Source organism: Prunus avium, chromosome 1, assembly GCF_965620075.1.
Source record: "Prunus avium chromosome 1, drPruAviu1.hap1.1, whole genome shotgun sequence".
Lineage (NCBI taxonomy): Eukaryota > Viridiplantae > Streptophyta > Magnoliopsida > Rosales > Rosaceae > Prunus > Prunus avium.
This window is the reverse complement of record NC_142284.1, coordinates 19281605-19297478: the sequence shown is the minus strand read 5'-3', so window position 1 is coordinate 19297478 and position 15874 is coordinate 19281605. Positions and strand designations below refer to the sequence as shown.

At 41.2% G+C, this 15874-nt stretch overlaps 1 protein-coding gene across 1 annotated transcript; it reads left to right on the top strand.

The window, feature by feature from the left end:
- The first annotated feature begins 8921 nt into the window (after window positions 1–8921).
- On the top strand, window positions 8922–13461 carry LOC110772967 (protein FAR-RED ELONGATED HYPOCOTYL 3). The gene is made up of 3 exons (XM_021977457.2): window positions 8922–9212; window positions 11815–12373; window positions 12949–13461. Exons 2-3 carry the CDS (start codon window positions 11822–11824, stop codon window positions 13168–13170), a joined length of 774 nt encoding a protein of 257 aa, XP_021833149.1. The 5' UTR covers window positions 8922–9212; window positions 11815–11821; the 3' UTR covers window positions 13171–13461.
- The last annotated feature ends 2413 nt before the right edge of the window (window positions 13462–15874 follow it).

Genomic DNA, 15874 nt, shown 5'->3' with positions numbered 1-15874 from the left:
AGGCATCAAAGCATATTTGAATTACTTCAAGACCATCCTCAACATGAAGTCGCCTACCACAACAAAAGAGATACAAAGTCTGACAGGTAGAATAGCACCTCTAAACCGATTCCTTTCGAGATTCACAGATAAGTGCAGGCCATTCTTCAAAGCCTTGAAGAAAGGACAAAGAGACAAGTGGGATGAAGAGTGCGAAGTAGCTTTTTAAAACTTGAAGACCTACCTCACTTCACCTTTCTTGCTTTCAAAACCTGTACTAGGCGAAGATTTGTTCATGTACCTGGCCATGTCCCACTCAGCAATCAGCTCAGCTCTCGTCCGACAAGAGCTGGGAGTACAACATCCGGTATTCTACACATCAAAAGCCTTCCTCGATGTAGAGACTAACTATCCAAAAAGGGAAAGGGTCATTTTGTCCCTTGTAGTTTCCGCGAGAAAGTTAAGACCCTACTACCGAGCTCACCAAATCATCATCATGACATAATTTCCTTTGAGATCGATTCTTCATAGTCTCGATACTTCTTAGCAACTCATGAAGTGGGCTATTGAATTGAGTCAACATGACCTCTTCTTCCACCCGAAGACTTTCATAAAAGCCCTAGCTTTAGCAGATTTTGTTGTAAAGTTCACTCCACGAGCCGAAGAAGAGAAGCTGGTCAACAAATTCAAGGAAAGTTTCAGAGTAGACAAGACCTTCTCTGCCGATCTTGACATGTCCAAAGACATGTGGCAGTTGCATGTAGACAGAGCGTTAAATCACAAGGGAGCTAGTAGACGTCATTATAATCACCCCAGATGGAACCTTGTTGGAGCGAGCCATTACACTAGGCTTTCCAGCCTCAAACAACGAAGCAGAGTCCAAGGCGTTTCTCGCAGGCCTACTTGCGGCAAAGGAGTTGTCTATCAAGAAGTTAGCCATCTACTCAGATTCCCAATTGATCACCAATCAAGCATCAGGGGAGTACATGGCGAAGCACCGAAGGATGATCCAGTACCTAGACAAAGTCCAAGAGCTTTTGAAGGCTTTCCCTACCTCACCATCCAACAAGTTCCTCGGGCAAATAACACACATGCAGATGCTCTGGCAAGCTTGAGATTAGCGATGGAAACCCAGCCAAGAGTTGAAGAAGCAGAGCAGCCTGACCTGATGCAGATCGATGAGGATCCCAGTTGGTAAGACCTCATCAGTGACTACTTGGTAAATGAAAATTTTCCAAGGGAGAAGTCTGAGGCCAGAAAAATCAAGCGGAAAGCTGTAAGATACTACATGAAGGACAACAAGCTTGTTCGAAGATCGTATTCTGGTCCTCATCTCACTTGCATCGAGTACCTACAAACTCTCGAAGTGCTCTGCAAAATCCACAACGGCGAAGGCTCTCAGCATAGGCTACTTCTAGCCTACCATGCGCAACGACTCTAAGAAGTATGTTAGAAGATATGATCGATGCCAACGTTACAAGCTAATCCTGAGCTTACCAGTCGAAGTATACCAACCACAGAACATCCCATGACCATTCATGCAATGTGCCATTGACTTAGTGGGAACCATGCCACCGACACCTGCCAAGAAAAACATGATGATCATCGCCACAGACTACTTTACTAAATGGATTGAGGCCAAAGCTCTATCATTTACTAAAGAATTAGATGTGGAGCAGTTTATTTGGAAGACCATCTATCAGTTCGGCTGCCCACAGTCGTTGGTTACTGACAACGGGTCACAGTTCATTGGCAAGTAGATCACCGCGTTCTTTGCAAAATATGGCATCAAGCATCACTTGTCAACTCCAACATATCCGCAAGGCAATGGCGAAGTGGAAGCTTCTAAAAAGGTCACACTGAACTGCCTAAAGAAGAGATTAGAATGCGCCGAAGGAAAATAGGTCAATGAGCTGCCTGGGGCCTTATAGGCTTATCGCACTACCAAAAGAAGGTCAACTGGCGAAGCCCCATTTTCCTTCGCCTTCGGAATTGAAGCAATCATTCCCCCTCATAGCACTGTTCCATCCATAAGCATCGAGGTGGGCAATATTGATCAAAATTGTGAGCAGATGAAGGTCAACCTCGACCTACTCGAGGAAGAACAAGAAACGGCTATTCCTCGAGTTACAACTTATCAATAGCAATTGATGTCCTACTACAACAAAAGAGCCAAAGTTAGACAATTCCAACCTGGGGAACTTGTGCTTAAAAAAGCCTTCATTTTAGCACAAAGGCAAGGATCAAAGAAGATGAAGCCTAGTTGGGAAGGTCCTTACATGATCAATCGATTTGGGGGTAGAGAAAGCTATACGCTAGACACCATGGAAGGCAAGGAAGTTCCGAGATAGTGGAATGCCCATCACCTCCGAAGGTACTACTCGTGAAGCTTCCGCTCACCTGCCTGAACCCTAGTAGGTGACTGAGCCCTCTCCACCACAGTTGAAGAAGAGCTACATCCGATGTTTTTAGTTGTTCATATATTTATTTCCATTCAATAAAGCGATGCAATCACACAAACATCAATACAAGTTCGAGTTTTCATTCGACAAAGTGTTCGAGAGAAGATCCAAAGCGTCCTAAGGAAGATGCAGGACAACTGCCAAAACGTTCTAAGGGAGACGTTGGCCAAACTGCCAAAACTTCCTAAGGGAGACATAGGCCATAGCCAAAACGTCCTAAGAGAGACGTAGGTCAATTGCCAAAACTTCATAAGGGAGACATAGGCAGACCGCCAAAGAGTCCTAAGGGAGACACAAGCCACATCCGAAGCATCCTAAGGGAGATGCACAACCAAGGCACCAGCGGGTCACTCAAGCAGTTAAACAAAAGAAAGATGGTCAACCAAGACTAATTATTGTGAAAATAAAAGCAGATTACAAAGCTGGAAAAGATAAAGGAGTCTTCATTTACTGCGAAATTCCTACAGGTGACCCTTGGTCAGCGACCTCCTCAGCTTCCGCCTGATCAATTATGCCCTCCACGGCTCCACGTTGCTCAGCTACATGCTCATCAGATGCAGCCATCCGCTCCTCAGCTCCAGCTGCTTACTCTGCAACCTTTGCCACCAGTTCATCAACTGTGCCCTCCTTGCATCATCCTGCTCAGCTATAGTCTCATCAGCCACCTGCCCTTCGCCTGCGTCTATGTGCACAACATTGATATGCTCACCTTAAGCAAAGGGCATGTCAGGGCAGAACAACTCGACATCTTCATCGTAAATGGAATGACAAGGAGCGGCTCCACTCTTGCAATCAAAGTAGCCCAGCTTGTATGTGTCAATAACAGCCTCAGACTTTGATTGTTGAGCAACTTTGTGGTAGGCGTCAAACTTAGCCAGAAGTTTGTCATAACTCTAGGTTATGTCAGCATTCTTGCAATTGAGACAGAAGTAGGCCTCCTTGTGACCATGCATGGAAACAACAGAAGAGTTGAGTTGACTATCTTTTTTAGCAAGGAAACTCTTCGTCACGAACATGCTCTCCTTTATTTCAAACATCTTCGTTTCATGGCGGGTCTGCTCGGCCAAGAGCTTGTCGATTAGATCAACATTCTTCTTCTCTAACTTATTGAGTTGAGCAGAAAAAGGCGCAACAATAGAATAATTTAGGATGGCCTCAATGGCAAAAACTACTCCTTTTTGAAGTAAAGTGACATTCGCTTCTTTTTGCTTCTCCAAGGAAAGACTAGAGAACGTGCCAAGATTATTAGGCTGATGTATATGATCAACCAACTTGGTGCAAGCAAATGGGCTTAACAGAAAGTTTGTCTTGAGCATATTAGATAGGCACACATCCTCAGCAATTCACGCACCAAGTTGGGCAGCGGATCCCTCGCCTTCTTAGCCGTAGCCACCCTCACCCCCAAAGGAGTCAATGAAGTTGGATCCTTTCCATGCTTGACCGCTCGTGATTCGACAGATGGCACGTTCTTGCCAGATGGAGGAACAACCCTTTCAGTTCGATCTGCATCCTTTCTCTAATGTAGACAACTCGAGCTCCTAGGAGGAAAGTCTGCAACCCTTTGCTTCTCGGCAGATGAACCAGGTTGGGAGCAGATGTCCTTGCTGGGTAGATCTCGAGTTTTGAGCCTTTCAGTAGAAGACTTGAATAGAATGTCCCAAACATTCTGCATGCTGTCGATCTTCTTATTATCCGCACCGACGAAGTGCTTGACCCTAGAAGACAATGAAGGAGTAGCTCCCACTTGAGCCAGCGCCATTCGAGAAACATCATGAGGATGTTTAGGGCCCGGGGGACCTTAGCCATGTCCGGCTAGAGATCCAATTTCTTGCTGATATTATTCTCTACAAGCAGAAGACAGAAGTCAGTTAGTCACCCATCAAATAATTCAAATAAAATTGAAGCAGATCAATGGAGTATGACATACCATCACAATATGTCGAGGGAACAAGTAGACCACCGCTGACTCGCCTTCCCACCTTCTGCTGACCTTCAACACATCAACATGCCATACATGATCTTCTTGGCTAAGACTGTCAAAAAGCTTGGCATTGCATATACGAACCTAGGCATACTTCTCGTAGCGCTTCACCTCGAAGAAGTAAAAGAACTCCCACACCGTCAGATCCAACTTGAAGATGCGGTTTAGATTATCAAAACATATGATCGCCCGATTGACATTTGGAGTACATTGTCTTGGGGCACACTCCATGACATAAAACACCTTCTTGAAGAACTTCGACAACGGGAGCGTGAAGCCCAAGGAGAAGTAGAAGGGACATAATGTGATAATTCTCGCATCTGGATCGTTCGGTTCCATGTAAGGCACATCATCAGTAGAAGGAGACGCCAGCCTGACATGCACATCATCGGGTATGGTAGAAGCATAGGTGGCGCGCCACTTCTAGAAGTGAGCCTCGGTGATGACACGATGTAGATTAGCCACAAATCTTTTCTTGTACACCTTGAAACCACCCTACAGGTACAAAGGCACTTGTGAACTTGGTGATCGGCTACCCTCATCGGAAGACATGATTGGTGAATAGTTGCAAAGAGATAAGAAAATTGCAAGTCATATAGCATGTCAAAACCCTTAGTTGCGGCACTAAAAAAAAAAGAAAAAAGAAAGGAACCGCACGCACGGCCCGAGCTGCTTGCCCAGCTCCTTGGCTCACAATGAGCTGCAACCTGCCCAGCAGGTCATGACGCTGCACAGTGCAACATGAAAAAAAAAGAAAAAAAAAAGGGACTACGGCAGCAGTCGCCAGCAGCCTATGCCGATGTCGCTACAACCACCACGTTATAACGACAACCGGCCAGCCGAAACTAGCTGGTCATCGCTGTGAGTAGAAAGAAAAAACAAACAAAGTCGAGGCAGCCGTGGTATCCCACACCGCCGTCGCGTCACGACAACAACCAACCGGGTCCACGCCAACTGGTCCTCGCTGCGAAGAAAAAGAAAACAAGTTTGGATGGGAGACGGACCCAGTTCACTATGCTCTAAATATGAGTGAAAGTTCGGAGTGGGAAATTTGGATGAGATGGAATCTCTACACCGGAACTCTGTTTGGGAGTTGGTTCTTAAACCCAAAGATCGAAAGGTGATCGACTGCAAGTGGGTGTTTAGGAAGAAGGAAGGGATACATGAGAAAGAGCCAACCAGATTCAAAGCCCATCTAGTGGCCAAGGGGTACTTACAAAAGGAAGCAGTTGATTATGATAAGATCTTTTCTCCGGTGGTGAAGCATACTTCTATACAATTGTTGCTCTCCATAGTGGCACAATAGGATATGGAGATCGACCAAATGGATGTGAAGACGGCATTCCTCCGTGGAGACTTAGAGGAAGACATCTACATGAGTTAAACTCAAGGATTTGTTGAAACGAGTAAAGGAAATCTAGTTTGTAGGTTGAAGAAGTCTTTGTATGGGCTCAAGCAATCTCCAAGACAGTGGTACAAATGCTTGGACACCTATATGCTGCGAATTGGGTATAAAAGGTGCGAATTAGATTGTTGTGGAGTGGATTTTCCGGTATTTGAAGGTCACCAAGAAGCTTGGGATCTTGTTTGAAAGACAACAAAGAAAGGCATATGTGTCGGGTTATGTGGATTTGGATTATGCGGGAGACATAGACAAGAGGAGATCTACCACGAGGTATGTTTTCACCTGTGGTGGAGGACCAATTAGTTAGAGAGCGGTGCTACAATCAATTACTGACTTGTCTACTATCGAAGCTTTTAACGGAGGCTTCTAAGGAAGCGTTACGGATGACAAGATTGGCTAAAGAGTTCGGGATAGCTTAAGACTTGGTGGTGATACAAAGTGACCGTCAAAGTGCTATATGCTTAGTCAAGAATCAAGTGTTTCACTAAAGGTCTAAGCATATTGATACACGGTACCATCAGATAAGGGGTTGGGTGAACGATGAGGACATTGCAATAGAGAAGGTTCATATCGATGAGAACGCTTCGGATTGCTTGACCAAGCCAATCACAGTTGAGAAGTTCAAACACTGTTTGAGTTTGCTCAATCTGGTTACATGCTAAAGATTGAGGTGGAGCTATTGGGAATTACTAGAATTATTTTCAAGAGGTTTGAAGAGGTTCTAGGGCTCAATGATTTTCACAAGGTGTTTAAGGCTCCCCAAGATGGAGATTGTTGATGTTGGCTCATCTTAAAGATGCGGAAGGATTGGAGGAAAAGGGCAGTCAAACAAGTTGAAGACTTATTGACTGAGCTCTGGCGCTCCAGCGGAAACTGCAGGTGCTCAAGCAGCAGAGAGAAGGTTTTTGTCCACGCGCAAGTGCTCGAGCACCTGCTCGAGTGGCAGAACTCATACTCGAGCAAACACAAGCGCTCTAGCTGTGAAGTGGCGCTCGAGTGGGACACGAGAATCTAGCGCATATCCCTAGTGAATATGGACAAATTTTCTCCTAGTTTTTGGGTCCTTTAAGTTTCCTATTCCTTGTATAATTGTACTAAAGCCCTATGACATATAAATAGGCACTTTAGCGCTAGGTTATTGTAATGTGAGAAAGCTAAGGCATCAAATTGGGTTTGAGTCAAGTGTGAGAGAAAGGAGAGCTAGGGTTTGGGAGAGATCAAATGGGGTTCTTCATTGTAATTTCATACTAGTGAATTTCTTGGGGATCACCAAGAAGACGTAGGCACAACACTGAACCTCTATAAATTCTTGTGTTCTTTGTGTGTGTGTGTTTAATTTTCGGTTTGTGTGTGCTTTATTTTTTGCGGAGCTTGTGTATGATAGTTGCGTAGTCCATCAACGACAAGGTCTTGAAGTGTTTTCGCACAACAGTAACAAGGCAATGACTTGTGTGCACTGTAATTATGATTGGTGGAGGTATGTGAGACTCACTTTTTTTGTTCAAGTATGTTAGTCTTTTTATGTTTTACTCACTTATATCGATGAATTAATACACATTGGAAGCACTAGATTACGATGGATGAGATCCCATGGCATCGCCAGTTTCACATATCTATGATTGGTGAATTAAGAGAGTTATGGAATCGTTATCGAGATTTCCTAAATCTTTAATCAATAAAATTAAGAGAGATTGGGAATCGCTAGATTTCGGTGGATTGGATCTAACGGAATCGTCAATTTTGCATATATATAGTCCCCTTTTATTAAGGGATCCCTCCAAAAAAAATAAAATTTAAGGGACACCTTTTAGGGTACCTTATAAAGTTTTTTCAATGATCCAAACCATCTATTTTTTAAGTCTACATTCATAGATTATCCTTACAAAAAATTAGATAAATTAGAAACCGTTTCAATATCCAATTGTATCCTACAAAATAAGATAGGTTGAGAATCGTTGGATTTCGGTGGATGGGAAAAAGGGAAAAACTTATTCCAGCGAAATCCAATTTTCCGCCAATTTTATTTTTCAATAGTGAGGAGGGGAAAAAAGAAGGAGTTGGGGAATGGTTTTTACTTATCAGTCTCCGCCAATTTTCTTGCACGCAGTAGGGGTACCCATGCCATTTCTAACCTTATTCCAGTGTCTTATCCACCACACTACATAACTTCATAATTATAATCTACACCATTTAATATTTATAATGTCTCCACAAAATGTTTTTTAGAGAAGTAGAATTTCATATTATTGCTTAATTATTTAAATCCCTATTATTATTTTATTTACTTTCTATTTAATTCTTTTTTTAGGATAACTTTATTTAGATTCCCTTGAATAACCAACACTACTATTTTTTTAAGCATTGTAAACCTTTTTATTCGTATTTAATGAAAATTTTCTATTGTTTGGCAAAAATAGAAAAAAAATGCACCTAAGTTCCGTGACAAATGAATATAGGAGCGTTTAAGATTTCTAGTGCAGGCAATAAACGTGATCCTACTCGGGAACATGGATACCCACTAGATGAAAACAAAAATGGCACAATTTGAAAATATTGTGGTATTAAATTACTAATGTAACTTATCATGCTATGTATAAAAGGTAAAATATTATAGCAAATCATTATAAATAAATGATTATGGTGTGTTTAATATTTTTTTTTTTTTTGGTGGTAAATACCACGAGGTGTCCCCACACCCAAAGGGTGAGATTAATCCTCGCTCGAGGTTCAACTTGCCCCTGACCACAAACTGCTTCCAACGGGTTTCATGGTTAATATTCTTTCTTTAATTATTACAAATTGTCTAAACTCGTGTTTGTTAGCTCAATATATAATTAACTTAAATCACTCAAACCCACAATGCAATACATTTCATTGAATTTTTTTTGTGATAAAATAATAGATAATCAACTACATAAATATCCACTAAAGTTTCAATAAAAGTTTCCAAATTTTTCTCACAATTTCCTTAGTTTTTGTCCAATTTATTTGTATATTTTTGGACTACCGATATTTCCGAAACGTTGAATATTTTAGACCTTGCCTAGGTTATGAAAAAAATAAATAAAGATCGTTTCTATGAGCTTGGGTGGCGCGTGTAGGCAAACTACTTTTATGAAACTTCTCAGTTTCCAGGCAAAACAATGTTCGCGTAAACCCCCCAACTGAAACTGTTGCTGACTTCGCCTCTGCCTCCGAGTCCTCCACCACCGGCATCTCTCATCTCAGTCACCGTGTCCGTTCATTCTCTCTACATCTCCGGTGGGCCCTAGAAACGGTGGGACTCAGCAGCAAGCTGCAAAATTAACCACTTGGGTTCGTGGAGTGGCCATGGGGAGATCGATCTAAGACTTCCACTTTCTTCAAACCTTGGTGTTGGTGTTTGGTGAGTTCATCGAAGCCAGTTTGTCATTTTATTCTCTACTTTCCCTTGCTCAGTTTTGTAATGCAATCACAATTAAGTAATTGTTGTGGTTCTTGATGCTTTTCGTATTCATCTTACAACTTCAAGGACTTGTCTGCTAGGTTTAGATGCTGATTTTAAGCAGAAATTTCCCTCATTGTTTCTTCTTCATTCAAATTCCCAACTTTGGTGCAAAACCCATTTCTGGATTCTCTTAGAACACTCCAATCGTAAGTTAAAGTGTTTTAATTTTGACCATAGGAAGAGATATGACGGCTCAAGATTATTTATATTTAAGTTGCTTACTTTAGCCTTACTCTGTATATATATATATTTACAAAATGTGTATTTACTTTGATATTTTGTCTCAAGAATTGGATTGTAATTACTAATTAGTTGTATCCTATGTTCTCTAACTTTGTTGATACATTTTGCATTCACATTTATTATAAGAAAAATAATTTGAAAACGGCGGTTGGGGTCTGTTCACCGGTTGATTCTTGTCTATCTTTATAAGGGTGACTACTTTAACACTGTATCTGCTGAAATTGTGTTGTTGAACTGCAACTACATTTTTTTTTATGGGTAAAGACTGCAATTAGACTGTGATGGCTTTTGAAATAGACTTGCTGATTGTACTTTACAAATGTTGAAATTCTTCGTTTGGAAATTACGTTCGTAAGATCTACCCCACTACTTCAAAGTTGAAGTTCAACAGCCTTAGTCCTGAGCTTGCCTGGTATCTTTGCAAGTAACTGCTTCTCTTTTATCTGTCCTTACTTGAGAAGCTTGCCTCTGGAACGCACGTTGTCCTCTAAATGGTACTTGAACAATTATTGGGCTATAAACTATTCTCTAAGCTTTCTCTCATGCAAAGGTAAACCTTCTCTTTGCTTATCAACCTACTTTCATCCGCTTCACCAACCATCAGAAAAAACCAAGAATGTGAAGAGAGATTCATGTTGCATTTGAACACTCTTAGCTATGAATCCTCCATTGCACATAAGGAGTTTAGTTCTCTTAACACAATGAACAAGGATTGAGTCACATTCTGGATGCTCAATGGTTCTTACTACCTCATTTTGTTGAATCTGGAGCTGTAGAGGTGATGTTTCCTTTCTTTGCTGTGCATTTTTCCTACTGTTCGTGTTAACCCGTTTGCCGAATATAGGAAGTGCGGCAATATACATAATTAGGTACACATCATGACCCCCTTAGCATAGGTGAGTTTGGCTTGGAGCAGCATATAAATCTCAAGGCTTGTTTAAAGGTTAACTGTAGATTCTGTAAGAATGAGTTTGACCATGACTTGTCTTAGCATTGGAAGGGTTTGTAGGTTAACTTGTGAGACCCATTTTCATAATGAGTGGATGATCAAATCCAACAAAAGGGTTGAGGTGGATGGATGTAGGCAACGCCTCTTCTTCGTAACAAAATTTGGATGTAGACCCAAAATATTATGGATGTAGACCCATTTTCTTTACTGTTTCCTAAACAAAATTTGGTGACTGCTGGTTCTTTTTGGCTAATTACGCCTCTTCTTCGTAAAAGTTACTCAGTTAGCAGCTTGAAACCCTGAACTAAAGACCGTAGTTCCCTTTAGACCGAATAATGTGGCAACAGGGGGTCAATGTATCAGCAGCCCTCTGTAATGTAGATCCTACGCTTATTAATAGATTCTCTCTGTTAACATGGTTCTGCACTGCACCACTGTCAGAGACAATTAGAACTACTTCAGCGATTCTGAAAATGTGTCTTGATAATGCTAATGCTTTGCTGCTTCCTGTTGTTTTCCCATTAAAATCTATTAAACTATAATTTTCCATTTATACTAAAAATGAGAACATGTCAGCTCCTGTATGGGCATTATTTGTGGATGCTTGACAAAACTTTAATTATATAATTATGGAATCTTCATTACGTTATCCATCTTATGGTTTTTCCATTCATAATAAGATGCTTCATGCTCTATTGTTTGTGACATTTTTTCTATTTGGATTTGAAATTTTTACATGTCTGTTGTGCTTTATATCATATTTTCTCATGCAAGCCATTTCTTGTGCTCGCTGTAGCAATGCCAGGTAATTTTCAGGTCTTACTAACTTTGCCTGCTTGGTTATAGAAGTAACATTGCTGTGTTTGTTTTTCCTCGTGACTTATACTTTACATGCTCAGTTTTCTTCTGCTACATGCTAATCTATTGCCATTACTGTGTTATTGTGTTCCATTTATTATATAAATGCTTGTTTGTTGGCATTTATTTTGGTTCACTTTGAAATGTGAAAACATGTAACTAAATTCAATTAAGCCGTGCTTTTGTAAGTCCTTGACTCTTGTGCTTTTCATCTCCCTCAGACTTTGTTCTTTATAAGAAATGGTAATGGAGCATATAGACGGGTCAATGTTGACAATACCGAGTTTTTGAAACTTAAAAAAATCTGTTGACCTTTTAACTCAATAGTAATAGAAGTTGACCTAATATTTTATCGGTAATACTTATTCTACATTGTTTACTTCAAGATTCAAGAGGTTGTCCTAATTTTGGGTGAGACTGACAAGTCAATTCTGTTCTTTCTACCTGTAGGAACGTAATGGATCACCAATCTGTTCATGGATTTGATTCAGACGAAAGTGACTTAGATATGCATGCTGAAACCTATGAAAATAATGAAGGGATGGAAGATGTGCTTTCTGAGAACCTGGACTTGTGTTTAGATGAAAAGGAAGGGATAGCAGAACCATCAGCAGATCTACCTATGAACATAGAAGCTTTAGAACCAAACATAGGCATGGAGTTCAACTCAAGAGATGAAGCAAGAGAATTTTATGTTGCATATGGCAGACGATCTGGTTTTACTGTACGGATACACCACAATCGTCGCTCACGAGTAAACAATCAGGTTATTGGTCAAGATTTTGTTTGCTCGAAAGAAGGCTTTCGTGCAAAAAAGTATGTACACAGAAAAGACAGAGTTCTTCCTCCACCGCCAGTAACCCGTGAGGGCTGTCAAGCTATGATAAGGCTAGCTTTAAGAGATGGACTAAAGTGGGTAGTCACAAAATTTGTTAAAGAGCATAATCATAAACTAATGAGTCCCAGCAAGGTTCCATGGCGGGGATCAGGAAAGCACTTAGCAAGTGAGGTATGTTGGGGAGTATTTTTTTATCAACATAATTCTGAATGAGATGTTCACATATGAAGATTTGCCACTTACTCACTGCTACTAAATACTGTGCTGAAGAAGAATAAACAGACTACCTAATATTATAAACACAGATCATGGCATTTCTTTTAGATTATAAAATAATTGTTCATCAATGTCCAAATAGTTGAAGCTTTAGGAACTGGTGGTAAACGAACAAAACTTGTCACGGTATCAGAGCAGAAGATTTTGAGTATACAAGCCTCCCAATATAAGTTCAATCGAACATGTTGCACCCTCTAATGCGAGTAGAGATACACACATGAGAGGAAGTATTAGATTTGAAAATAATTGTTGGATGACATCCTAATGCTTTCAAATGTGGAAGAACTGTAGGAATTGTTACCAGGAATCTGGGTTACCAAGCCTGATTTCGTCTTGAATTAACCATTAGTTTAGTAAACATCCAAAAGGATTCATTGTTCAGCAGCTTAATTGTTACAATATGTAGTGACCCTTCTTAAACATAAAATTGAAACAATGACATAGTGACCTAATATTCTTGTAATTTGCAGGATGAGAAGGATAAAAGAATCCGCGAACTATCCCTCGAGTTGTACAATGAGAGGCAAAAATGTAAGCGACGCTGCGCTGCATACGAAGAACAGTTAAATTTGATTTTGAAAGATTTGGAAAAACATACAGAGCACATGTCAAAAAAAGTGGCGGATATAGTTCAGAGCATAAGAGAGATTGAGGAGGAACAATCAGAGGACTCAGATAGTGGATGGACTTAGTGCCCATTAATCATTTTCAGGAGCCATCTAACAACTAGCAATTCACCTATGGTTTAGGTTGAAGTTCCCAAAGACGATAAAATTAGTCCCACAAAATTGATTATTTTCCAGAAAATTGGCAGCTGATGTTTGATGTCTGGTCAAGATGCTCATGCTCGTTGAAGGCTTTATGAGTAAATTGGGCAGAATTCATATGTCGAATAGTGTCCTGGATCATTCTCATGTTGTATCTTAATGTATTAATTTTTTTTTTTCTCTCAAATCAAATTTTCAATTGTTACTATAACATTTTAATTTTTCTTGCAAGAGAATAGAATCAAAACCCGCTGCGGACAACCACAAATATGTGAAGATAAGCATTCTGCTCGAGTTTGGCATTATCAAACTAATGCCGAAGATCAAAGATGATGTAGCTTGAGGAAAACGGACTGGTCAATCATACAGTCCTTACAGTACTGTTACTGTAAGACACATGCTTAGACTTGGCGAACTTGACATGACAAGACAATTTGCATTAGGGTTTAGGTTAGCAAGCTGAATAATGTGTACAGGGTTTTAGCACCAAAATTTACATGTTTCTCCTTTTGGAGTGTGGTTGGTTTGGTTGAACTACCTCTCTCTCTCTCTCTCTCTCTCCACCTTGGTCACATTGTTGGATGTCAACAGCTCCACCTCCTTGGTTGGTGTTAATGGGTGCAAGGCCGTTGTGCTAACAGTCCTACGCAATTGAAACCCAAACTTCGAAGAAGTCCAACCCATTGGAACGCCCAAACCAATTGAAAACCCAACCCAAACGAAAGCCCAAACGCTTATTTTTTATTCTTGTTATTTTTGGGATTATTATGATTAATTTTAAAATAAAAACAAAGAAGCGTCGTCAGAAGCACAAGGAACGAGATTTCTGAAAAGAACAAATGAGGGGCCCGATGTCTCGATTCCTGTTAAGTCACGGGCCAAAAGAGCGACGTGTCGACGCGCAGAGGCCTCTCACACAGTCCCAAGCCAGAATTATTGGCATCTTGGAACAGTGTGACGACTTTTTTTTTTACTATGTTGAAAGGTGGGATTTCAATGAAAGGAGTTGGGGAACGAGTGCGGCGACAGAAGGAGATAAGCTATAGGGGCGCACAAAACTCAGAAGCGCAGTGGCTAGGGTTTAGCAAAAACTAAGTCTATAAAGTGCAGAGAAAGAGTGAAAAACACAAATGCAGAAACACACAAAAGAGTAAAGAAAGAAGAAAAGAAAGTGAGAAATCAAATGGCCTCTTCCTACCCATTTTCGTTGGATCTCAACCTAGCTTCCCCGACTCAGACATGGGGGCAAGAAGCGGCACCAGTATGGATGCCCTACTTTGCCTTCACACGGGGGCCCGTGATAATAAATGACTCAATACTCCTGGACAACGATGTTGCCCTTGGAGTGGTGAGAAATTTAGTGTCTCCCAAAGATATACGTGTGCTGGGGACAATGGATGACAATCGGGTCGTGAGTGATGCCCTAGCACTAAGCGTGCAAAGTACGGCAACAGTCGCAAGTGTGGGTCATCGCTTACTTGCGAAGTCCCATGAGGTGGTGGTACTGAATGGGCAATTGGCGGCGGCGCGGAGTTTGGCGGCGGCAAGGATAGTGGAGGTGAATCGACATTGGCTGGAAGTATTGCGGGAAGAGAATAAAAACCTATCAAAGATGGTAGAGTTGTACTCTCAAGACATGCGAAAGCAGCTGGAGGCCCTAGACCGACCGGGTAAACGCAAGCAACTAGATCGTGAGAGAAGTTGTGCTGAAGCGAAGATTGCGATCTTTGGGAGCTCAAGTAATGAGCCCCAAGAAGCTGTGTGTGAAAACCCAGAAAAAGACATCCAGATGGCCAAACTAAAAGCTCCTATGGTCGAGACACCAAGCACCGTGAAGAAGTGATTTCTACTGCATTATTGGTGTTGTTGTTGTTGTTTTTTTTTTGTTTTTTTTTTGTTTCGGAAATAAAAGAATAAAGTTGCAAAAGAAAAAGAAAAAGGAAAAAATAACAAAACACACTTCCCAAACTTAAATAAAGGAAATGCGACAAACGAAAAAGAAAAAAAACACGCAAAACACAATGCACCAGAAAACAGAGAGAAAAAGAAAGTAAAGTAAAAGTAGAAATGCTCCCCTATAATTGGACGCCACCACAAAAGGCTCAGGAAATCCGAAATGGTGTCAACTCCCTCATTCGCAGATATCTATTTAAACCTTGTCTTGGTTAAGTAGAAGAGTACCCTGCATTTCTTCCTGAAAATTCAAAGAAAAACATCAAATAATCAAGAAACACAATGGCATCCTCATCCACTCACCTTGCGCCACTGAATGCCCAGATAAGGGCTCCTCCAAACCCTGTCTTCCCAAATTCCTCTTATCACCATGGCTCGGCCTCAAACTTCTCTGAGGCAGTGCCGTGTAGAGTAGTACTGCCGAAAGGCATGACTGTCAGTAGACTCACACCGGCAGATCATATGCATGTGGCACAGAGGTCTGACAAGGTGGCAGTGGAAAAGTCCCACAATTTAACTGTGCTCCAAGCAGTCTCGGCTACAAATTTGGGCATGCGATAACTAGCGAGTGTGCAGCGCTGAGTGAGGAGGTGGCTGCCTTGAAAGCTCAAGTGGCAGACTTGCAGAAGCGGCTCTACTGTGCTAACTAGCATGTAGAAATGCTGTAAAAGAGAAA